This window comes from Nannospalax galili, unplaced genomic scaffold (genome assembly GCF_000622305.1).
Source record: "Nannospalax galili isolate Female #2095 unplaced genomic scaffold, S.galili_v1.0 scaffold372, whole genome shotgun sequence".
NCBI lineage: Eukaryota > Metazoa > Chordata > Mammalia > Rodentia > Spalacidae > Nannospalax > Nannospalax galili.
Window position 1 is genome coordinate 2,241,927 of NW_008332089.1, and position 26,362 is coordinate 2,268,288.

The 26,362-nt window shown below is 42.0% G+C and overlaps 1 protein-coding gene across 2 annotated transcripts in view; it reads left to right on the forward strand.

The window, feature by feature from the left end:
* The window catches only part of LOC103729225 (E3 ubiquitin-protein ligase parkin-like), a 521,211-nt gene that overhangs the window by 225,836 nt on the left and 269,013 nt on the right, over positions 1-26,362 (forward strand). For both annotated transcript variants that reach the window (XM_029560679.1, XM_029560680.1), the window contains exon 2: positions 20,266-20,429. In XM_029560679.1, the coding sequence (XP_029416539.1) occupies positions 20,266-20,429 (164 nt within the window). The remainder of the gene's footprint in view (positions 1-20,265; positions 20,430-26,362) is intronic.

Here is a 26,362-nt window from a genome sequence, read left to right on the forward strand (position 1 = left end):
CTATCATCTATCATCTATCTATCTATCTATCTATCTATCTATCTATCTATCTATCTCTCATCTATCTCTCTCTCATCTATCTCTCATCTATCTATCTATCATCTATCTATCTGGTATAAATAGCAAAGAGTGAGTGTTTTTAAAATAAACTGCTTGGTGGTGCACGCCTTTAACCCCAGCACTCAGGAGGCAGAGGCAGGCAGAGCTCTGAGTTCAAGGTCAGCCTGGTCTACATAGTGAGTTCCAGGACAGCTGGGGCTACAGGGAGACCCTGTCTCAAAAAGCCAAAAAACAAAAAACCACCACCACCACCACCAACAAAAGCACTGCTGGGTCTGTAGGGATAGCACAGCCGTTAAAGGCTAACAACCAAACATTAAAATAAAGTGCCACCCCAGTTTCTAAAGACATCGTACTATTTTTCTACCAATCAGCAATGTAGAAAGTCCTTTTACATTCTCAATTTTTGGTGATTTGGAGGTGCTCTTTCTTTTCGTTAACTGGGCTAGCGTCTTTCAATCTTTTTTTTTTTTTTTAAAGAACCAGCTCTTGGATTTGTTGATTCTTTGTATATTTTCTTTGTTTCAATTTCATTAATTTCTGCCCTGATTTTTGTTATTTCTTCTTATTTGGTGAGTTTGGGTTTCGTTTGCTGTTGCTTTTCAAGTGTATTGAGTTGCAAAGTTAAGTCATTTATTTGTGTTCTTTCCGATTTTTTGATGTAGGCACTTAGAGCTATAAACTTCCCTCTAAGGACCACTTTCAGTGTGTCCCTGAGGTTTTGTTGTGTTGTTTTGTCCTGGGAAGATGAGAGGGTCAATGAGGCTGGGGGAGTCAAGGCATAGAGGGCATGATTGACTTACCCCAGAGAGAGGCCTGTGGGCCGTGCAGGCCCAGGGAAGCAGAGGGAGGTGAGTGAACTCATTTGTTTTTATATACCAGATTTGCTTATTTTTGTGACTCCGTACTTTGTCACAAATTGGGAATAAAACTGGCAAATGGCGTACTAGCTGCTTATTTCTTGAGATGAGCAAATTGTTCTGTTACCTAACTCAACAATGAAGAATTAGCTCAACCCATCCAGCCTTAAACAAATGGATGGTATTAAAGGGGAAGAATGAAAGGAAAACAAAGACTGTGATATATATTTCATTCTGTTGTAGAAGTAAGCATAGCATAGCACTGGTATACTAAAAAATGCTGCATCAGCTTTTATTCACCATTAACAGCAGTATCAGGCCTAGGGTGTAAGTAGATACTAGCTAGCACACAGCAGCCTCCACCAAGAATCACTAGTACCTCCAAATCGCACACCCAAACACATTTCACCCCACAGTGGCTGTAAGGAGAAAGGCAGAAAGCCAGGGGAAGTTATTTCTTGAAGTAATTTATCACAGCTATGCTTCATCAATACATGTGTGTGTTTCTATATCATCGAAAGGTAGTAGCTGCTTCTGTAATCAATCCAGAAGTAATCAGCTGGGTATGTTTCATTATTAACTTCTGTTACAACATCAAAATATATGTCTGCAGGTTGAGATGAAAAGGGAAATATTGGAGGTGCTGGTGTTTTCTTTCAGACTAGTTATTATGTGGAGTTGTCATCTTAAAAAATAACATAGTAAAAATATTGATATACAGAAATACATTAAAATATATTAGTCCTATGTATCCGTAGATGGCAGACAAGAAGACAGAGTGGTAATAAAACCTGGGTGTGCTGTTCTGAAAAATAACTTTGTTAATTCTTAAATACCACCAAAGCCTCCTCCACACAAATTTTAGTACATTTGCAGCAGCATAGAAGACCTCAGTGAGCGTAGACCTGACTAAATTTTCACACACTGTGTTATATGGTGACAGAATTTCCCAACTAATGTGTGAAAGTGGAGCACTCCACACACACTAAGTAATTCATACATTAACACTCTGTCCCTCTTATTATTTGTAGTGTGAGTGTGTGTGTGTGTGTGTGTGTGTGTGTGTGTGTGTGTGTGATTTAAATGAATAAAGTCTTCAAGGAAAGGTTTACTTTGCGTCTTGATGTTTTTGGGGATAGCTGGGTCATTTTTAAAGTTTGCCACTTTTAACACAGTTCTTCGATGAATGGTTTTACCCACGCGATCCAGACGTGTGAACACAAGAACACTGCAGTTCGCAAAGAGCACTCACCCATGAGGCTTTCTTTTATTTCAGTGATTGATAATTTCCATAGAGGAACAGATCAGAAGAATGTGATCCTTAGTAATCTGTGTACACTCGTTTCAAATCATCTTGGGCCAGTCCATAAACTTTCAAAAAGAAAAATAGTAAGATTGAGATGTGTGGGATCACCATGGTCAGCCCTCCTTATGACTAGGGAGGGATCGCCATGGTCATCTCTCCTTATGGCCAGGGAGGGATCTCCATGGTCATCTCTCCTTATGGCCAGGGAGGGTTCATTATGGCATCAGTTATCTTTAATGACTAGGGAGTTGATGTGATCACTATGGCATCAGCCCTCTTTAGTGACTAGGGAGTTGACAGGATCACCATAGCTTGGGCTTTCTTTATGACTAGGGAGTTGATGGGATCACCTTGACATTGGCTCTCTTTAATGACTAGGGGGTTGATGTGATCACCATGGCATCAGCTCTTTATGACTAGGAAGGGATCACCATGGCATCGGCTCTCTTTATTGACTAGAGAGTTGATGGGATCACTATGTCATTGGCTGTCTTTAATGACTAGGGGATTGATGTGATCACCATGGCATCAGCTCTTTATGACTAGGAAGGGATCACCATGGCATCAGCGCTCTTTATGACTAAGGAGGGATCACCATAACATTGGCTGTCTTCAATGACCAGAGAGCATGACCATACTAACCAGTGCACTACTGAGCCCCTCCCAAGGGAGCACAAAGCCATAGGCCCATCACCATCACCAGCATTACCTCTCACAATTTACCTGTTTTCCTTCGACTTTGTTTCTCATGTTAGAAACCTAGAGGTTTTCTTTTACATCTTAGTCTTAACATTTCTTGAGGTTTATTCCCCATTGTCCCACCTTCTTTTGCCAGCCTCCTTTACTGCCCTAGGCACTTATGGTAACTAACAGAGCATTCTGAAACCATGAATTAGATGCATTAAAACTATGTGTTGTATGATTTTTGGCATCGCCCAGCCTGAGGAGATGCTACCCCTCCCGTGATCGCCCTAACACAATGATGTCCTGCTTGTCTGACCATTCTCATTCTTTACTTTCTTATCACAAAAATAAGAAATTGAAAAATTTCTATTTCATTTGATGAATGGAATTTCTTAGTGTTACCGGGAAACTAATTTGTTTTAGTGCTAGGATAATTTAATACTTTAATATTGAAATTACAGGTGAATTTCATCAGAGAGTAGATTATACAGCTTTTAATGAATAACGAAGCTTAGCCTGGTAGCAAAGCAGAGTCTGATTTCTCTAATAATTTCTGCAGGACTATGTAGCTACAGTTGAGAAAAATGTTCATGATATTATCTACATGAATACATGCATGCATTCACATCTAAGCATTACTGTGACAAATGAGAAAAATTTCACATACATCTGTGGTTCATCAAATTTTTGTTTAAAATCTTTGACCTAACTTTATGTCGGTTAGGATGACTGTTATCTAGAAACCAGAAAATAACATGCTCTTGTGCTCAGTGGATCAGGTACAAAACGGTACAACCACGGTGGGTAATGTCGCCACAGTTACTAAACGAAATCTGCATGGATTATCATCTGGTCTCATAGTTCCACATCTAGGTATGTAATGCCACCAAAGTTCTGGGAGCAAGGACATAAATCTGTGCTCATGCGCCTATGCTGCTAGCAGCACTATTTACACAAAGACCAAGTGATAGAAGCAACATAAGGTCCATCCACAGGTGAATGGATAAGCCTGACAACACTGGATATTATATAGGCTTAAAAATGTAAGAAACCAGGGCTGGAGAGATGGCTCAGTGGTTAAGAGCACTGACTGCTCTTGCAGAGGACCCAGGTTCGATTCCCTGCACCCATGTGGTGGCTACCAACCATCTGTAACTCCAGTTCCAGTTCCAGGGGAATCTAACACCTTCTTACCTCCACAGGCACGACACGGATGCACTTACACGCATGCAGGCAATGCACTCATTCACATTAAGAAAAAAAAGTAAGAAACCCTGTCACGTGATACAGCATGGATGAACGCTGAAGACTTGCAAAGTGAGCCAGTCACAGAGAGCCAAGCATTTTGTGAGTCTACTCACTTGACGTCTCATAGTCAGAGTAGAACGGTAAGGCCAGGGCTAAGGATCTGGGTAATGGGGAGTGACTACTTAATGGACATAGAGTCTGAGTTTACGAAGAGGAAAACCTTCTGGAAACGGATGCTGGTAATTGTTTCACAATAATATAATGTACTTAATGTCACAAATTCTGCACTTAGAAAGGATTAAAATGATAAATTTCATAGTGTCTTCCCAGCCTCTATTTAAACACTTCCACTGCCCTTCAGCCAGCTGCTCTGTTTTCAGATTTATCTTTAAACACCTACACTCTGTGTTTAATGACCAGTGTTGTTTGCATGTAACTTTTCCAAAGTGTATAAATTTTTATGTTACATTTTAAAATGAGAATTCATGGTTCTAGTTAAATAGAGGAAATCTTGGAAGTAGTTAAAAATAAAAAGGAAAAGAAGAAAATTTAACAAAGAAAATTTTCAAAATCTTAGCAAGACTTTTCCTGGGGTTTCCCATTGTGGATCTGGTAGTGAGGATTGTTGGTCATGCTGTAGTAACCATTAGCACTTATTACCAAGCAGCAGCTTTCCCTCTAAGGATCTAAGGATACACTTAATGCTTATTTACAGTATGGCATGAGTCTGCAACACAGAATGCACGTGATTATACCTGGCATCACTATGTAGACAAAGCCCTGCCTGAGCAACAGCTATACCAGACTGTCCCTTTCCACCATGTTAAAGAGCAATCAGGCTTTTTGCATTATTAAACAATTAACTGTCTGACTCAGTGATTCTATCCCCAGCCACAGCCAAGAACATGAAAGCACATCCACATGAAAACTAGTGCACAGAACATTCACAGCAATGAAACTTACACTGATTTTTCTTTTAGTCAAAAAAAGTAGAAACAGCTCAAATGTCCATCCATTGATAAGTGGGTAGAATGGAATATTATTCTTCCGTAAATATTAGTGAAATACTGATTTGTGTTGTAACATAGAAGAACCTTGACAACTGTAAGCTAAGAGAAAGAAGCCAGATGCAAAAGATCACATATTCACATATTACATGACTTTATTTATTTATTTACTTTTTTTTTTTGAGACAGGGTTTCTCTGTAGCCCCAACTGGCCTGGAACTTACTATGTAGACCAGGTTGCCCTGGATTTCACAGAGATCCGCCTGCTTCTGCCTCCTGAGTGCTGGAATTAAATACACACAGCATCAGACCGGCATATAACTCCTTTCATATGAATGCACAGAACAGATAATACCACAGAAACATAGCAAATTAGTGATGGCTGGAGACTGAGGGGAGGGGAGACTATAGAATAATTGAAGCATGGGGGTTTTGGGAGACATGATAAAATTATTAACTAAGCAGTGATGATAGCTATATACCACTAAATATGTTAAGAAAGCACTAAACTATGCACTTTGAAAAGCTGTGGTATTTATGGGGATTGTATTTCACTAAAACAAGACCCTCCTGTGTGCTTCTAAATGAAAACTCAGAGATTTTGTGGGTTAATAATGTGAACTCATATGGGTATAGTGTAATGAGCAACATTTCTAGAAGCTTCTTTCAAAAGCAGGCATAGAATTACTATCATGGCAATTCTTTTGATAAAAAGAAAATTTGTTAAAGCATAAAGTCTGTCCGCAAGTAGCCCCCAAACTGAAGGAGCATTCTATAATCAGCTTCAAAATTAGTTCATAATTTAAGAACATCAAATAGAGATAGGCTGAGAAAGCCAGCTTACCTCCATGTATGAAAGCTTGGACACAGATGCTTCGCCCCACCCACTGGCTTTTCTTTGTTGTATTTATCAAAGTGATACTTTGGGTGGCAGGTTACCCTGCAATGATAAAATAACCTTTGGAGAAGTTGCGGAATTCTAAGGTAAGAAACCTGTCAGTTGGGGTGAGATGATGGTAAAGGGGATCCATCAGTCAGATTGATAACTAAAGCCAATAGGAGGCTCCTTCCTGCCCCTGAAACAGCTAGAACTCACCGACTTGAAGAGTGTCCTCTTCCCAGAGTGCTCAGTGGCAAAACTAAGATGTTAACATTTCTTGCCTGGGGCAGAGGGGAAGAGTTTGGAAAGAGTTAGAGACGGGGAAAGGGAGGGGGTCTAGAGACGGTGAAAGCGGGAGGGTGGAGGAGGTAGGACGACTTCTAAGGCCGCGCAGAAACAAGTGCAATGAAACGCGCTCAGATTCCGCCCCCACTGTGTGTAAATGCTACATTACTGGAGGAAATACCCAGAATTTGGACGTCAGATTTCAGTGTCAGAAAAGAAAATAAAACCATGATAACTGATAACAATGAATGAAATGCTTTATCAGGGGATTACAGCATTTTGCAAAATTCATTCATTTAGTCACTCATTCTGTCTCTATTCACTTAATAGTAGACTCCCGACTGGAGGCACACTCAATTGAGAGTCAAGACTCTTTTAATCAGCACAGAGAAGTTTTCAAAGTAAAAAGGAAGATGACGCTTTCTTTCCTCTATGTCAGCACAAAAGACAAAGCTGTTGTTGTCCCTTTTTGTGGAAAGTTCTTGACCAAAATACATATTCAAAGCAAGGTATTGTGATCTCATCTCAAAAAGGACGTGGCAAAGAAAAGTCTTTGATTAAAGGAAAGGCCTGCATTTGAGTTCGGCCTAGTGTTCATTTTTATCTTACTTTTAAAATGTGCTCGTGAGGCAGAGGCAGGCGGATCTCTGTGAGTTCAAGGCCAGCCTGGTCCACATAGTGAGTTCCAGGACAGCTGGGGCTACAGGGAGACCCTGTCTCAAAAAGACCAAAAAAAAAAAAAAAAAAAAAGTGCTCATGAGAGCGAAAAGCAGGCCGCCACCAGAGACGGCGAGCTTGCAATGGCCAAGTCAAAGAAACGCAGTGAAAGGAGCCAGGAGGCTCTCATGGTCCCCACAGACCCTTTAGCTTTGTGGATGAAAGACTGGAGACTCCTGGGTCAGGAAAGAAGACTGCTTAGTACTCATAGCAAGTGTGGTATGCCATTGTCCCCATCCGCCCAACCCACAGTTCCAACGGGGCCTGTTAAGGCAGGTGACAGCTGGACACAGAGTGGCTGGTATTAAAGGGGACGTCCCAGAATTCAGGAAACGGAATCTTTTGGAACACATGGTAAGCATGCTTACCTTGTGCTCCACAGGAGACATTGTCCCTGTCGTTCAAGGAGGTTTGCTGTGTAAACACCCTCAAAGACAGTGCAGTTCTGAGATGCTGAGGCAAAACTGCAGAAAGTCCAGGGACCCATGGAGAATGGTCTCATTATACAATGTTACTATTAAAATACTTGAATGGAAAGCATTTTTATTTGACTAATCTTTACCAATATGTATTTTTTTCTGGCATGTAATTGTTTGAAGTACATTAGGAGCATAACTTATTTGATAGTAGAAGAGACTGCAATTGCCATGTATTTAATCAGTGTACTGGACCACTAATCCAAACACATCGTTGTTATTGCAGATAGACCTGTAGAACTGTTTCTAATGAGGAGGCGACACGCATGTAAGTCCATTACTCTTGAGTGCGCAGCTTAAAGCTCATGTTGGAGGCATAAGCACACACACATAAACATACAAAACACAGCCACACACCCAGTTTGTCATAAAAGTAAAGTTGTAAAAGGCACTGGTATTCCTAAGTATCAATTTGCATAGCTGAACTAGAGCTTTGCCTTAGTGAGAGACCATGTACAGTCCCACATCTGAACAGTCACATTTGTAAACCAAGCGTTGGTCTCAGAGGTGCAGACATCAGCAAAAAACTTTTTGAATATCATTGTTTTCAGAATACAAAAATGTAGAGAACTTGGCCTTTTCCTTGGGAAGTGTGTTTTAACCAAGATGGTTTTGGTTTGTTAACATGTTGCCTTAATATTTAAATTCCTTTGTGGAGGAGAAGACTTAGCCTATTCAAAGTTTCAGGGAACACTTCCAGAGTTCTCATGGATACACAAGACCTGCTGGCTGTCTGCTCGCTACTCAAACATACATTATTGTAATACAGAAAACCTTTTGGCTAAAAGAGATGCACTTTGATTTCTAAACAAGTAACTAGTAAAGTGAGGCGTGGTCTGTGGCAGAGTACTTGTCTGTACCCAGAATCCCTGGCGTATTTTTTCTATATCACTCATAAATGTTTCTTTATCCCAGAATAGTTTGGACTCCTCTGGCTTTTCACAACTCTCCTCTTCCTCGAAGCATTTGATGTGTGGACCACAAACTGACAGCACGGACCACAGTCCGGAGCTGTTTTCAACTTTTGCTCTAACATCTCTGTCCAGTCTGCTCTTTCATTCTTGTGACGTCAGTTTCTAGCACTGGGGCCAACGCATGGTTATTTATTCAGTAAATATTTACTGATGAATTTTAATGTCACCAGCAACTTTGTCTGAATGGTGTTCATGCTCCCTCCAGAGCATATGGAAATTGCATCAGTGTGAGGAATTTGAAAGAAAAAAATGTATATTAAATGTTAAAATATTTGTTTCCTTTTTTCATACCATTAGCACTCTTCCTGGTCCTTAAATCACTTTGAGGTATTGCAACTATGAGATATTTAAGAACAAATTTTTCTACATTGTAAAAACAAACATAGAAGTGTAAAGATGGCATTTTCAAGCTTTGTAAGTTCTTGTAATTGCAGGCTTTTATAATAGATAAAGCAGGAGTGTGTCTGAAGTGAAGTAAATACACATTCATTTGCTTATTCCAAAATACTCTGCCAAGTAGTTTAAAAGTTCTTGGTGGGGATTTGCCTGTCTCCGGTAGGGGAAGGGGATACAGTCATCTTTATTTAAACAGAACTCACTTGCTATCACAGTCAGTAATCCCCTTTTGGTTGTAACATTTATCCATTTAAAGGGGTGTAAAATTCACTGGATTAGTGTATTTGGCTGTTCGATTATCCTCACAATCACTTTATACTTCTCTTTTCATTTTGAAACAGAGTCTCTGGTATACCTTATGTAACTTCAAACTTACTAGGTAGCCCAAGCTAGCCTTGAACATCTAATCCTTCTCCCTCACCTTCCAGAGTGTTGGGACTACAGGTGTGAGTTACCACACCCAACAGTTTAGATTATTTTCATCACCCGTGAAAGGAAGTCTCTGCCTTTTAGCACTGACTCTCACTTCTCCCCAGATGCCTTCCGGTGGCTGTGGAAGAAAAGGGCTCACTGCCAGCACCATCAATAATGTAGTTTCCATGTCTATAGGCATGTTGTGGGTATTTAGTATGAATAGAACCATACAAGAGGCTTACTTCTGTGCCTGGTTTCTTTTATTGAGTATAATATTCTTAACATTCATCTAGGTGTTAGTATGAGTCAGTGATTTCTCCCTTTTAAGGGCAAGGTATAGTCCACTGTGTGGCTACATCACATGTATGCATTATCTGTGGTCAGTTAATGGGCTTTGGGGTGGTTTTGAATGGTAGGAATAGTGTTGAAAGGGGCATCCGTGGACACATTTTTAATACGGACATGAGTATATTTTCATTTCACTTGAGTATGTACCTATGATTACAATTACCGGGCCACATGGTAACTCTGTTCAATGATTGGAAGGAATGCCTGACTGTTTTCCAAAGTGGGCACACCACCTTACATTTCCACCATCAGTACCTGAGATCCCAATTTTTCCATATCTATGGACATTTTAAGAGACTGAAAAAAACATTTCAAATGTTGCTTAGGAATTTAAGATCTTTTGGGATGGATGGCTTTTTTCCAATTTATCTTGAAATACCGTTACTTTTATTGTTTAGTAATAGTTGGTATTGTTTATTGAGTGCTTATTATGTAGTGCTATGTGTTAATCTAAATCTTTACATGTAACCAGCCATCTATTCCTTGGGTCGGCTACAGCACAGTGGTTGGAGGTCAGAGGACAACCTTAGGTGTCTGCCCTCCCCCTCCCACTTGTTTCACACAGGCCTCTTGTCTGCCGCGGGATACGTCCAACTGACTGGCCACTGGGATTAGGCGCTTGTACTTCATGGCTGGCTTTATTTGGGCTCTGGGGATCCAAACTCAGGACCTCACTCTTGCATGGCCAGAGCCATCTCCCCTGAGCCAGCTCCCCTGAGCTAGCTCCCCTGAGCCAGCTCTCCAGCTGCTGGCTTATTCTAATCATTAAGATGAATCTATGCATTAGTGTTACCAATCATTAGAATGGAATAGATTCCATAAGTTGTTCATTGTATTTTTCCAATACTTAGGCCTATAGGAATAAAATACAGAAATAGATTTTATTATATCTTTGTCACTTCGTTCTAAGTGTCTCCAGACGTAAAGTTACAAAAATATTCGTTAATCCTTCATTACAATTATTCCAGGAGTCTATGGTTCAGTTTCTAACCAGGTTGAGTCCACTTTTAATTACTGTTAAAAATAATTACAAGCCACTATTTTTAAAACAATGATATGTTCATTCATTTGTTCACTTTTGGGAATTGTGTTAAAGAGATCTTATAGAGACTTTAATTCATTTACTTTGCATGTCAGTCTATCATTTAGAAGCATTTAATTAAATCTGATAAATTAAGAAAACAGCAGGAATATTGAAATATTGAACATGAAGTAGACTTTGCCAATGTAATACTTATAATTACATTTTTATCTCACTTTATGTATTTTTATCAAATCATTGGCAAAAATATATTTAATTTATGCAATTTATAAGAAATGATTGCCTTTTGACATGATGAATAGAGCTAATCATTTTCAAATTGTCTAGCCAGTCAGTATTAATTTGCATGAAAAAATGAACACATATACAAATTGTGTTATATTTGAAATTGTATACTGCAGTGGGTAAGGGGGTGGATGGATGGGTGGGTGGGTGGATGGGTGGGTGGATGGATGGATGGGTGGGTGAGTGGATGGATGGGTGGATGGATGGGTGGATGGAAGAATGGATGGACAGGTAGGTGAATGGCTGGCTGGATGAACAGGTGAATGGATGGATGGATGGATGAATGGACAGGTGGGTGAATGGCTAGATGGATGAATAGGTGGATGGGTGGGGTGGACAGGTGGATGGATGGAGAGATGGGTGGATGGATGGATAGGTGGGTGGATGGATGGATGGATGGATGGATGGATGGATGGATGGATGGGTAGATGGAGAGATGATTAGGTACATGGATGGGTGAATGGATGGATGGATGGGTAGATGGATGGTTAGGTAGGTTAATGGGTACATGAATAGATATGTGGATAGATGGGGGCATGAATGACAAATTCCTCTCTTGTTCCCAATTCTGTCATAGAATATGCTACCTCTTCTAAAGAAGGGTGGGTGGGTGGATGGATGGGTGGATGGATAGATGGATGGATGGATGGGTGGATGGATGGGTGGATGGAAGCCAAGATGACGAAGGGAACTCTACCAGCAGTCTGGTTTCTAGATGAAATAAAGCTCTATCCCCTTTAGTATTATAAACAGTAATCTTAGTTCTGATCACCTGAGACTTAGAGGAAGAATTGCATCTTTGGTAATTCTCAGGAGTAGAAGTGCTAAGATAGTGGAAATCCCCATGGTTTCTGTATCTGAATTCTGAATAACCGAACCCAAATGTTGTAAGGGAGGTGAAGACCTTACTTTCTCTTGCCAGTCCTGTTGTACCTGGGGTCCAGGGTCAGTGTGAGGGTCATCAGTAGAGAAGAAGGAAGCTCTGAACCCTGAGGTTCTTGTCTCTGCTTTTTTCCTTGTAAATGGTGGATGAGCCACTTTCCTCTTCTTTCATCTTTTCTTCATTCTGTAGGTAGGAATAGTGAATATAGTCCCAATTACCTCTCGGTGCTGTTGTGAAGATTCGCTGAGATGATGTCTGCCAAAGAACTTTGGAAACAGAGCGCTCTGTCTAAACAGAAGATGCCATTATCAGCATCCCACAGTCACTTCAAATCAGTTACTGTGCACACTGTGCATAGCAGGATGAAACTCCAGAAGAAAATTTTTTTATTGGAAAAAAGAGAAAAAGCTACAGTTTCAGTATTCAAACATTAATATTGAGCATCTGACGTGGTAAACACAGTAATTTTTAAGACGTATGTTGGGCTTTAAGAATAAAAAGGGTTGCACTATGTTCTGGGCAGGGTTTGCTTGTGTGTCTCACAACTACCTTGTGAAACAGGTATTGTTATTATCTCCTGTTTGGTTCAAAATAAACTGAGGGACAGTAACTGTGTGCCATGCTTACAGCAGCGGCAAAGAGGAGCAGAGCTAGGCCTCAAACCCAGGCGGTAGTTCCAGCTTCCAGGATCTCAGCCATAACACACACCTCTTGCTATGTAGATCCTTAAATATAGATTCTTCATTGAATTCCTACCTCCCATTCCCCACCTATTATAATGTAAATCATCAACAAATAGGTAAATTTAAAAGGGAGGCAAGGGAGGCCAGGGCAGAGCCCAGTGGACATCCTGCTGCAAGTCGATCTGTGTCTAAGCAGTAAAATCATTGCTTCACGGTCATGGTAAAATCCGTAGGGGTAACTCTTCCCGAGATCTGGGTCTCCTACCCACTGAAGCGTTCAGAAGCCCCTCATCTTGTCTGTCTCCAGCCTGGGCAGCCAGGAGTAAGGAGAGACCTCGATGTTCTAAGTCTAGCCACGTGGCATACAGGCACTTCTTCCAGCTCAACCTGGGAGGACTGGGAAGGGAGGGTGCGTAACTCATGAGCGTCTCTCCACTTTTCCAAGTGGTGACAGGGCGTATAAATGACACTTGGCCTCACCTAAGAGATCCGTAATGTCTAGTTTTCTAATCTCTTCATTCATTCTACTCTCCTCTATTCTTCACTGCCATTTTCTATCTCTTAGTTATTAAATTAATCTAATAATTTTTGTTCCAAATATTGTAGCTTTAGTCCATAAATTTCCATTTGCTTCTGTTTTATAATTTCCATTGCTCCACTTATCTGTCCCAATTTTCAACTCACGACGAGACTATTTTCATTTTACTTCATTGAAGATAGTTACACTTGCTTCTTTAAAAATTTGTCTTTGTTCCAAAATTAAAGTCATCTCAGGGTCTGTCTCAGTCTCCTCCTTCTTCTCCTGAGACTGTGTTCCACTTTTCTGGATCTTTGAAACTTTTGGTAATTTTGTAATTGTTTCAAAAACATATGTATGTAATAACTGGGGATTCTAGATTCTGTTGTGTTGTTTTGCTTTTTTGTTTTTGCCTGTGACATCACTTTCTCTTGTTTTAGGAGACAATATTTTGGTTGGACTTAAAGAGAAAAATGTCCACACCGGGTAGCAGGTGCTCTTAATCTATGTCTTCTATCTTAATTTTTTAGTTGAGTTTTATTTTAGAATAGTTTTTTTACAGAAAATGTCAAGAGAGTGTGGTGAGTTCTCATGTGGTGAGTTCTCATGCAGGCTGTCCCCAGTTTCCACTGTTTTAACGCCTTCCATTGTTACACTACATTTGTTATCATTACTGTATGAATTTTCATACTTTTTTAGTAACCAAAGTCCAGAACTGATTTGTACTTCCTCAGTTTTTACTACTGTTCTTTGTATCTTCCCAAATCTTATCCAGCCTAACACTTTGCATTTAGCTATTGCGTCTCTGTGTCTCCTCTGGATGATGACAGTGTATCAGACTTTCCTTGCTTTGATGACCTTGAAATTTTGAGTTGTGGGCAGGTATTTTTTAGTTTGTCAGCTGGGATTTATCTGACATTCTTCTCTGAGATTGGGCTGGGCTTCTAGAAACAGAAAGGGCCACTGGCATTACTCCCCCTTCAGCTCCTTACCACCACATATACACATGCACACACCACAACACCACAATACATACAGGCACACACCACACACATCACACCACAACACACACACACACACACACACACACACACACATACATATTCTTTCTTATTATTTCTTATATTAGATTTTAATGACTAAAAGTGTATTATAAATTTTTTAAGCAGAGTGCCATGGTAAATGCTTAATAAGGTTTCAATCCTTTATAAAGCAAATTGTCTAAAGAATAAATATAAACCATCAGGACTGAAAGCAGTTTTCCTTCATGAATGCTAAAGCCATTCTGTAGGATGTGGTCTGCTGAGCAAAGGCCCCAGAGCAGCAACAAAAGCAAGGGCTGGGCCCACAGTGAGTTTAGTCAGCAGAAGCTGACTGACGGGCTTTGAGACCTAAGGAGGGAGTGTTGTCTTCAGAGGATAGAGGAAAAGTAGGGCGGGGTCTGGGTAGGAAAGCTATTTGGCTTGATTTATATTTCAAAAAACAACCTCTGGCTGCTCTGTGGGACACGAATCAGAGAAAGAATCGTGAAGCAAGGAAATCAGTTAGGTGGCTTTGTAGCAGTCTGAAAGATGGTGACAGCTTAGAGTCTGAGGGCACAGATGGCCTGTAAGAGAGCTAGGCAGCTTGGGGAGCTGTTATAATGTAGGCAACAAAACGTAGTGGCCCATCAGAGATGGCAGGAGTCGGGCAAAATGCTGGGACCATGTTTGTAAAAGAGGGTGGCGTCCATGTCAGTACAGCCGGGGTAGCTCTTTGGAACATGTCTAATGGATAGAGGTAGCAGGAGGTCCAGGGACATGCTAAGTCTCAAAAAAGAGGTTTGGGGGTTCATGACCTATCACTGCAGTTCAGCCCTGTAGTAGATGAAGTCATTTGGGATGAAACAAAGATACTAAAGAGAGTCCTAGCGGAGTCACGAGGTGCTCCAAAATCTGTGGGTGCAGGAAAGGAAACCAAACCAAACCGGAGGCTCAAGCCCAAGGGAGCGGGGGAGGCCGCTGCTGCAGGGAGAAAGGAGCGTGAGTGACTGCAGGGAGTGTCTCCGAAGGGGCCTGTGGAATGCAAGAATTAGCAAGGACCGTGTGCAAAAGCAGGTGCACACCACAACATAGTTGCTTTAATATGGGGAACAAAATTATTGTAAGTAATTCTCAATAACATTTCCCATGTTGAAAAATGGTGGGGGATGTAGACACTGGGTTTTCCCATTTGTTTCAAAGGAGGGATCCTAGGCTTAGCTTCTCAGAGGTGAAGAAGGAAAGCCTCACCAGGGGACATTTGTAAATGTCTAGACTATTTTTAAGTACTGGAGAGTGTTCTTGATATTTACTGGGCTGGCGCTAGGCCGCTACGGCGTGGAGGACGTTCTCCTTAGGAGGACTTGTCTTGCCCTCCTGCTGATATTAATTTGGGGTCTGTTTTTGTTTGAGTCCCTAAGCTAAATTATAAAAGTAGGAAGTAAGTTAACCAGGATTCAGATTGTTCCTTTTCTGACTCTGAGGAGACTGTGCTTTCCATGAGGGAGAAGGCCGGAGGCACTGCCTCCCCTCTCAGGAGTCACGGCTGGAGGTGGGGGTTACACAGATGGAAGCTGGCACTATTCCGAAATGAGCCAGGAGGAAGTGGAGACTCCACCGCACAACGAACTGGTCGTTTTTTAGGTGACATTTGACTCTGACCTGCTCGCTTTCTTAAGACGCTCCTTTTCAGTCATGCAAATATTTTAGTTGACCAGGTACCTAATTTGGGTTTGGCGTGTTTTGTATCACAGACTGACTGTTCAAAAGCATCCATTTCTATAGTCTTTGTACCATTTACTCAAAGTGAAATGGAGACTGTGTGCACAGCAGTAAAAGCTTTAGATACTGATGATTTGAACCGCTGTGCAGATTCTCCTTATTTATCTTGGTTTTTACTGCCATTTTGTGGGGTTTTCCCCTTAATTTTCTTTTTTTCAATTCCTGCCTTTCGGTAAGAATTTTATGATTTGAACCCGTGGGGAGGAACGTCAACATAGGCTCTCTTGGTTTACCTTTAAGTAAACCTTCACCATTCTGCCCAGTTGCCTTTTTCTAAATCCCTCTATGCTGTTGTGCTTTTAAAAGTCTGTTCACGGTAGTAGAGGAAACCAGGTTTAGAATCTGCCAGGTCTCTGTCCTTGTAGCCCCTGGTCCTGACGAACTGCCCGTCTTTTGTTCTTTCATTTGAGGTGCGCTGAGGACACCACAGGCCACCAGGGCATTTTTATTCCTCCACCTGCATCTTCAAAGGTGTGGAATAAAATCTATTTGAAAGTACATGAAAAACACAGTTTTCTCTACATTTGGTGTTTTTCATGAATTTTCTTAGTTGGAAACATTTTTGTCACGTCCAGTCCTCACTTGTTCTAAATATTTCCCATGCTGGTAAAACTACGTTGGGTTTCCGCTCTCGCTGTGCTGTGTCCACCACCTGCTCCCATTTTGGCGTCATTTCCTTTCACTGCGTCTTAGAGCCCTTGTTCCTCGTTCTCAATCTCAGCTCTTCCTGGAGCTTTTTGCTGTTTTGTTCTTTTCTGTCGCTGTTTCCTTCTGTCCAGGGAATTTCTGAATTATATTAGAAAGTGTTTGTGCTGCTGTTGTTGGTCTTTTTTATCTTAAGGAAAAGGGATGATGCTCTTTCCTCTGAGAAAGTCACAGGCAGCTACTGCAGGAACAGGGTAAGCTGCTGCTGAATTCTGATTTCCTTACAAGGAAGTAAGGGCCAAAGGACAGGGATTGCAGTTCTTTGCGCTGCGTTCACTGCTCTATTGGGTAGTGATACTGCGCTGACCCGATCACGGACAGGCTTGGAAGAAACAGAGTAACATCTGGCATGTGGTAGTACCTGGTGATACTGGCATTATACTTCTTACTTTATTATCATTATTAAGTGGGTCATCTCACAGTTGAACGGAGAACTCCTCAGCAGTAGTGATGCTTTTAAATGCGATAGAGACACATAAAGATGCCCATTAATTTTGAAGGTTACTATCCAAGCACTATAAATATCGTTCATTGTGTCACATAACATCATCCAAAGTTTATTAATTTTTCAAGTTCGGGACTCTGAGACTTGAAGAGGGAGCGTTAATATATTTACCCCCAGCCTAGTAAGCCAACAGAGGAGCAGTGGGGTTTGTACGTAGCTCTTCCTGCTTCTGAAAGATGCATTTTTAAGCTTTGTGCTCTACTGCTCCCTTGACGGATGATGCAAACAAGAGTGCAGGCCTCTGCAGCCCGACTGGGTTACGCTTGATGGGCCTCTGCAGCCCTGAAGAGGCAGTCTCTGGCCAGAGCTGAGATCAGGAACCTTCTTGCAGGAAGTTGTACTAGAGTGGGCCATGGAGGTGCACAGTGTTCAGAAGAAGGTGTGGAAGAGGGCAGACAGGCACACAGGCAAGAGGCTGGCAGGGATCAAGTTCTGTGACGTGGTTTTTGAAACCATGTGTTTTAACATCATATCAGAGAAAATTCTGGAATATAGATTTGTGCTGTATGCGAGGCCCTGGATTGTTCTTCCCAGCAACTGGGTGAGACTTTAAAAGATTTGAATGTATTGAGAGGCCAGAAGAAAGGTTTGAGAAGACCCATTCCTACAGAATGGCTTAGGGCATTTTAGAAGGTTAGAGTGTGAATCAGAACTCTAGTTAAACATGGAACTACCATACAACCCAGGTCCACCACTTCTGGGCAAAACCCGAAGGACTCTGCATCCTACCCCAGGGTTGCACGCATGTTCCTTTTCTTCTATGCACAATAAGCAGGGAATCTGAACTGAAGAATGGATAAGGGGGTTGTGTCCACACATACGGAATTTTATTCAGCTGCAAAGAAAATGAAATTATGAAATTTTCAGGAAAATAGGTGGATCTGGAAAGTATTATATTAATCAGGGTGACCCACGTTCAGAACAACAGAAACTGCGCCTTCTCTATCATAGATCTGAGTGTGTAGTGTGTGCATCTATGTGCAGAGATGAGTCTAATGTGAGTTAAACCTAAGATATTAGCTAAGAGAGGCTAAAAGAGAGTCCAAGGAAATGAGGATAGGGAAATAGGTCTGTGTGACGTGAAAGCAGACGGGGATGAGGACGGTTACAGGTGGGGACAAGGTGAGGAGATGAGGGGGAAGAGCTTGTCTAAAACGCGCTTTGTTAGGAGGCAGCATAGGGATACTGATGCAAGGACGGAGCAGGGGTCTTTGCCGGAGGCTTTCTCCCTTCCAAGGCCGTACCTTGGGAGCTAGGGTCCCAGAAAATCAGCAGCCACCAAAGCCACTGTGGGCCAGTGGCTTCCCAAGAATGTGAAGAGTGAGGTGGGTGAAAAGCTAGCTTAGCGGCTCTTCCAGAGGCCCTGGGTTCAATTCCCAGCACCCACATGGCAGCTCACAACCTTCCATGTCAAGAGCTCCAGGGGATCCAACTCCTTCTGCCAGCCTTGAATGCACAGGTGCACTTACATACAAAACATGCAACTCATTCATAAAATAAAAATGAATTAATAATTAAAAAAAAGAATAGGGCTGGAGAGACGGCTCAGTGGTGAAGAGCTCTGACTGCTCCTGCAGAGGACCAGGGTTCAAGTCCCAGCACCCACATGGCGGCTACGAACCATCCTTAACTCCAGTTCCAGGGGAATCGGAACCCTCTTCTGACCTCCGCAGCATTGCACAACATGGTTGCACAGGTGCAGGCAATACACTCATACACATAAAATAAAAATAATAAATAAAATATTTTAAAAAAGAATATGAAGAGTTCATTTCGTGGAGAACAGGAAAGTAAATTCTTAGACAACAGTTTTTTGTAGATTCATAGACAAAGTTTAAGATGGGAAGCAAGAAAAGTTCCTGAGTACGTGTTGCCACTAAGAGCCCCATCTAGGCCTTAATGTATCTTTTCTGGGTTGACACGGGGCTTGGGACATTTATTCTAGTTGATTCCTCCATGAGCTATCCATGTACATCTCCATCCCAGGTGTCTAAAGTTTTGGGCCCAGCCTCATATCTTCAAGCAACTGTGTAAAAGGAGTAGACAACAGGAGATGAGAGCCGGAGCCAGAGCCCCAAACACTTCTGGCATTTCCAGCCGTCAGCCAGGGCAAAACCAAGGACAATTTCAGCTTCAGCCCAAAGGCAGGAATTGAGGTCCCTGTCCCTTAACCTGCCTGGAACATTCTATGCCCTGTCATCACCATTATCCAATACTGTGTGTGCTAATTAAAAACTCAGACAGCCAGGTGTGGCACAGGCCTTTGATCCCAGCACTCGGGAGGCAGAGGCAGGTGGATCTCTATAAGATCAAGGCCAGCCTGGTCTACATAGTGTGTTCCAGGCTAGCTGGGGCGACAGGGTGACCCTGTCTTAAAAGCCAAAACCAAATCAAAACAAAAAAAAACTAAAAATGAACAAAAGAATATATTACAAAACCTAGAAAATAGACTCTCCTGGGAGGCTAAGGAATGGATATGGAAAGTATTTAATGAGAATCTAGCGATTTGGCAGTGGGAGAGGGTGGGGTAGGGTAGTGGAGAGGGTGGGAGCTGGAAAGGGCAGGTGAATTTGAGAGATGGGATGGCAGTTAATCTGAGAAGACAGCATGGGAAAAGCTGTTGGTTCCAACAGCAGAGGTGATGTCATGAGCTTTAAAACAAAAGACAAATAATTGTCCTCAGAAGTCCAGTGAAGCCTGTGAGCTAGGCACTCAGAGCCCAGAGCTGGAAGCTCTCTCACTCTCTACACACTGTGGCTGAGTTTCCCTCCTTCTTCCTGGAGCACCAGCACATTGCCTTTGCTTTTTATGAAGAGGGACCGTGGAGGGACAGTTTGTTGGGACTGTTGGAGCAGACTCTTCTGTAAAGTCATGGGATTTTCCTGATTCCAGTCAAGCAAGCCTTCCACTTGACTTGCTCTGTTTTCCAGGATGGATGTCAAAGGAGTGATGCACTTTTGGTTTGCGGGTCACTGACTAGTATAGGAGGAAGGCAAATATGAGAAGACTGTTTCTTCTCTTTCCAACTACTGCTCCATAGCATAAAGTTCTCTGTTATAAATGAAAGAAATGCATATGGTTTACTGAGGGGCGGGTGAGGGCAGCTGGCTTGAGGGAGGCTGCACTGAGCACTGAAAGCTTGGAGTGACGCTCCTTCTTCTCTCCTTCCCTGCCCATTTGCTTGGTCAGTATTTGTCAGGTTCAACTCCAGCCATGGTTTCCCAGTGGAGGTCGATTCTGACACCAGCATCTTCCAGCTCAAGGAAGTGGTTGCTAAGCGACAGGGGGTTCCAGCTGACCAGCTGCGTGTGATTTTTGCTGGGAAGGAGCTTCAGAATGGCCTGACGGTGCAGGTGAGTCTCCCTGGGCAGCGGGTCCTGGGAGGCAGCGAGTCCCATGGCCCATGCAGCTTAGGCTGCCAATCTGACATTCATGCCCGACATCTAATAGAATAAATAGTGCCTGGGGATCCCTTGAACTTTACTCCACACTGCTTCATTAATTCTGACCTTCTTAATTATGCATTAAAACAGCAAGCAGGAAGGATTGGAAGAACGACTGTGAGCAAAGAAAGAGGGAAACAGAAGCGAGGGACCGGGCTTGTGAATAAATGTTTACCGACTACGGGCAGCAAAGCACAATTCCTGGGTCTTTTCAATTTCTACCTTACTTATTCCATCTGACTCTTAATGAAGGAGTATTGGAATAAATTGTTCTCAGTCAGGCTGCTCAGCCCCTGCTCTGTGAGGGATTTATAACCCAACTGTGACCCCTGGAGGACAGTGAAGGCTGCAGCCTAGCACACTACAGCTCAGGGTCTCAGTACCACAGGGCTGAGGATTCCATGGCCAGAGTCAGTCACACAGCTAAAGTCCATCTGCGTATGTACTATCTCCGAGCCAGATCAAGCTGCCCCTTGCCTAGGCCTCGGAGGCAGTACTGAGTGGACAGTGGGCCTCTGCTTCCCTGCCCAGGACTTCCTGGACATCCAGCCCCCGCTGTACCATTGAGACCCCTTCACCCTTGTATTTACATCATCTGGAACGGTGCATTATAGAGGCATGAAAGGAAGTGGTTAGGCAGTTGATGAACAGGACATTACCTAAAATGGGGCAACAGTAAGTGATTTGTTGGGAGGGTCAGCAGACACGATGCCACTAACTGAAGTGACTAGAAGTGGGTCCTCTGTGTGTGATCTCACTGTGTTCAGGATCACAGATGTGTGGGACCCCTAGGGTGCTCAGGCCTGGGCCTCAGACTACCCAGTCCAGTCTGTCCAGTCCAACCTGTCCTCTTCTGACGGTGGCGTTTGCTACTTTGTGAAGTGCTTTTGGAACGTGGCCATACACAGAAGCTGTGGAGCAAAGGTGTGAAATGCAAAGCCTTCCTGCCTTTCTCCCCTCCTCCGCTGCTGCTGTTGCTGTGCCGGGAGAGGGGGAGGAGGGGGCGCGCATTGGTGGCCAAAGTGCTGAGGTTTTCTTTTAGACAATTTGTTTTCATAAGGGAAGTGCCTGTGCTAAAAAGTGTTTTGATTTTTTTTTATTTCAGTCAACTTAAAAGCTTTTCACTGTACCTGCCAATGTCTAAACCTGAGTGTTTCCTTCACAATAAATGGTTTTAAAACAGCTCCTTGAATCCAAATATAGTATGTTTCCAGAACTTTCAGTTCCTAAAGCTCCTTCCCTCTACTGTGTAGGCTGATGATTGAGATGCTTAGCTATTTCCTATTCAGCTGGACTAACTGCTACAGTGAGTTAATTGTATAGACATCTGTGTGTGAGATACTGCGTGAGTCAAGAGTCTTACTTTGATAATTGTGTTTGTTTTTTTGTTTTTTTTTAAACTCCCAGTGCTTGGGTTCTCTGGTGGTCAGTAAAAAAGGCAAAGTGCAGTCCATTTTCAAGGAGTACGCACTTTACCTGGTTGGGCTCTGAAACCAAAGGATGCTCCATCAAAACATGTAGGAACCCACATATAGCACAATCGACAGCAGTTTCATGTGATTCAGCCCAATACCTATGAAACAGATATGTCAAACGTCATTAGTGCTGTACTGCAAATGAAAATAAGTGTTACGAAGTTTTAAAGATGTAGACAACACATCTGATTGAAAGTCACCAGGAAAGTGCCCCTAGAAGAACTGAATTCACGTAGGAGTCTAGAGATGGGCTGATGCATGTGTAGCCCGTGTGGGAGGAAGAACAGGCTCTGTTCTAGAGCCCAGAGGCGATGTTGAAGGCTGGGAAAGAAATGCAGTTTGCAGCCCTATTCGACAGAACTTGACTGTTTGGTTCATGTTTCATTCGTAGAGATCAGAGGGAGGCCACAGAGAGAATCGGGAAGCGTGGTGAGTTTTCAGGTGTGGTGAGTGTTGGCAAAGGCAGAATGTACGTGTAAAGCTATCTAACCAGCCACACGGAACCTGGGTCTGGAGCTTGGGGGCTTTGTATTCAGGGGTACCTGCCTGGAGATAAGTAGTGTTACAGTTTCTGCACTTGATGCATTTGCCGAGGGTCAGAGGATGACACAATATTAGCCTTTTCCGAAGGCACTGGAGGATGTGCCATTCACGGAACTCACTTTCCAGGCTAACTTGAAAACCCTCAAAATTCTGAGGGTTTAAAAAAAATCATGTTCTTAGGAGCTAGGGAGATCACTCTGTGTAACACTTGCCACACAACCATGAGGAGCCGAGTTCAGGTCCCGGAGCCCACTCAATCCCGACCTGACTCGGTCATGCACATTTATAATCCCAGTGCTCCGGAGGTGTGATGAGGGGCAGAGACAGGCGCGTCCCCAAAGCTCAAGGCCAGCGGGGGTATGCAGCGGAAAGCAAGAGGAAATGACACTGACTCAAACAAGGTGGGAAGGTGAGGACTGACATCTGAGGTGGTCTCCTGTCCCCCAAAGGGGCAAGGTTCACAAGGGAAGGCAGTGGTAAAGAAACACGTGGGCCTTTTGGGCTTGATGACTGGGCGATGCAGGGCCTAAAATAGAGACTAGGACAGTGGCTAGTGAATCCAGAAGGTGGGGCTTCCTTGATAGCCAGGAGTCAAAGCACCTGAGTATGTGATATGCTCAGCCCAGCTAGTCCCTAAAGAGAAGAAGACCCACCCAAGAAGTTCTCAGAGAATGGTCCGTGTCACGTACCACATGTCCTAGTTCTTGATGATATGAAGAGCTGAAATACACACACATGAGTGTGAACTGACTCTGTATTTAGATTATTTTCACCTAAGGTAATACCATGTGCATTTTCCTGTTACATAATCTTCATTTCTAAGTGTATACGTGGCATTCTACCACGTCTTCCTCTTCATTTAACTGCAGAGCATTAGCTTGTGCCTAGTTTTTGTTTGTTTGTTTGGAAATCCCTATGTAGACCATCCCAGGCTGGCCTCAGTCTCATGGAGATCCACCTGCCTTTCTTCCTCCCAAGTGCTGGGATTAAAGCGGTGCACCCCCATATCCCACTGTTTCTAGTTCTCAATGTAACAATTAAGACAAAGCCATTGTGCGTATATGACACAGTTAGAGAACTTGGTTCCACTTTTCTTCGTGTTCGTTGTGAGGCGGAAACACTAAGAAGCCCCATCTTGCTGGGATTTTTGTGAGAAATGAATGAGTTTTTACGTCAAAATCTTACATAGAGAAACACTGTACTAATGTGTATCCAGATGGTCATCTTTAGGCCGTCATTTCGGTCCTTTAGGGTGATTCATAATGAGCATATGTAAAACGAGTCAGAGGTGAGGCAGTGATAATGTGTGTACATGTGGGTACAGTAGTATGTATATGTAAACCATATATTTTTTTCTGCGTGAACTCATGTAATATAGTACTCAGGACCCACCTGAATGATGGGTCACTCTTCAGTCCCTCAAATCTAACATGCTGCTGAGTCCCTGAAATTCCCCTTCACAATTTAAAGTTTATAAATGTATAATGTATTTAAAATTAGACAAGCAAAATGAATTCTATTGTAGTTGTTTATATCCAAACTGACAACTTTACAGTCTTTTAACTTTTGATATGAGAGACCTGTTTGTCTTTTTCTTTTTGAATTTTGGAGCATAAAAATTCATTTTATTTTCATGAACTCCTTTGTGATTAGTATCAGCAGAGAGTTAGCCACTGCGTTAGTCAGGGCTCTCTAGCAAAAAAAGAAGCAATAGGAAATCTGTGTGTGTCCTATTCTGTCTGTACATAATGCACTCATGTAACAACTTATGTGTCTATAGATTTGTTATAAGAAATTGATGTCTGTCGTTAAGTAGCTGACAAAAGCTGCAATCTGCATTCTCCAGGAGAATCAATAGTGAATCACCAGTCCAGTAGAAGGCCTTGGAACCAAAAAGTCAATGGTGCAGTTCCTGTGCCAGGGCCAGAGAGCGCCAGGAAGAGCCAGCATTTCAAGTCGGAGGGCAAGCAAAGAAAAGGAGGCTTTGCTCAAAGGCCCTTTCAACTGTCATCCCTTTAGTTCCTTAACAAGATCCTCCACAGACTGGATAAGGGCCACTCACACTGGAGAAAGCAGTCTGCTTTACTCAGCCTGCCATTTCAAACATCATCTTCATTGAAAAATGTTCTCAGGACATACTCAGAATAAGTTTTGACCCAGTGTCTGGGTACCCTGGGCCCATCATGTTGATCTAGAAAATCAATTATCATAGCTAAGACGTGAGAAGGCTATTTAAATGTAGCTAATGTAATAGGAAGTTATTTTATTTGTATTCTGTCTGCAATAATATTATTTAAGTTTCCACACACAAAAATATAAAAATATTTAACTGTTAGCTGTACACAGGATTTTTTTTGCTTTTTAGAATTTATACAAATGTTCATAAATTGCTTTAAGCAAATATTTGACTTTACGATGTCTAAAATACACACACATACACACATTTGGAGATCACTCTTTGAAGTAAATGGTCATTCTTGCTATAAATATAAGAGGATATCATTTTATTAGTGCTCTTCTTCAAAACTTTATGATAGTACCAGATCTGAGCTTCGAAGAAAAGGGACTTTTATGCCTTAATAGCTCAAGTCCTAAGTATTAACAACAAGAAAACCCTGGGAATTCAAATGATTTAACTAGCAATATTTGTAACGGGGCAAAGGCGTATATTCAAAAATCTGTGTCCGGTAGCAGCTGCCTTTACCTGACCTTATAGTGAAGGCTAATGACTAAAAGGACTTAGGTTACTCTAGTCTTCAAGGAACCCCACCTCTTTACACAGGAAGCATTATGGACTATTTCCATCTTACCTCTAATTAAACTGTGAGCTTTTATAAACTGCACAACATTTTGTGGATGCTCTGACTCATTTTAATGTGACTGTTGTTAAACTAAATGATTGAAAATTGATATTTTTACTTACTGTCATTTAAATCTTTCCCAACATTATCATGTCCCTTTCACTGTATTAGATTACATTTTTCTGATTACAGAATTGATGTATATTAATTACAAAAATTGTTAAAGAAGTCATAAAAGCACACCTCTATGACTGCTTCCATGTGTTTAAAAATGTTTTTTAAATCTTTTTTATTGAGCTTTTGTACATTTTTATACAATAGTTCTTAATCAAATTTAGACCCCCCCCCCATCTATACCCTTACCCCCACTGGACCTCATGCATTCCGCCATACATGTTAAGTCCTATCTGGTCAGGCATTTGTACCAGATGTCCTTCAATGCAAGTTCATCCACTGGAGTCTAGTCAGTCTGTCTAGAGACCTTAAAGAAGGTCTATTCTCCCTTGCCCAGCAATATTCAGCTCCAACAGTTTCCAGGCTAGAGCATGCCCACTGTCCATTTCCCTCCCTCCACTCTAGACCCTTTTCTGATTGAGTTGGAATGGAATGCCATCATTGCCAAAAGTTCACGTGAGCAACTTCCGGTGACCCAAAAGCCTCTGTTTCCCGTTGCATTTTATTTGTATTTTTAATCAATTAAGATTCTTTTAAAAAATGGGTAATAGATATATTACTACTTACAATCCCATAATTTAAAAAAAGTTATTTAATGCTATCACTTTGGTTTCTGTCTTATTTTTTAATGCTATCATATTGTCCTGCATTTTGCTAGTACCTAACACTGAAAGAAATAAAAAACATTATGGAATTTCCATTGAATTAGTTTAGGGATTTAGATCTTGAAAAGATAGCAAACTATGTTCATGTAAGAGTTTCATTATGAAGACTCAGCAGTACCACACTTAAGAGTTGGATGCTACATTTTATTTAGATTTGCAGTTGGCAGAATTTGAGAATTCTCTGA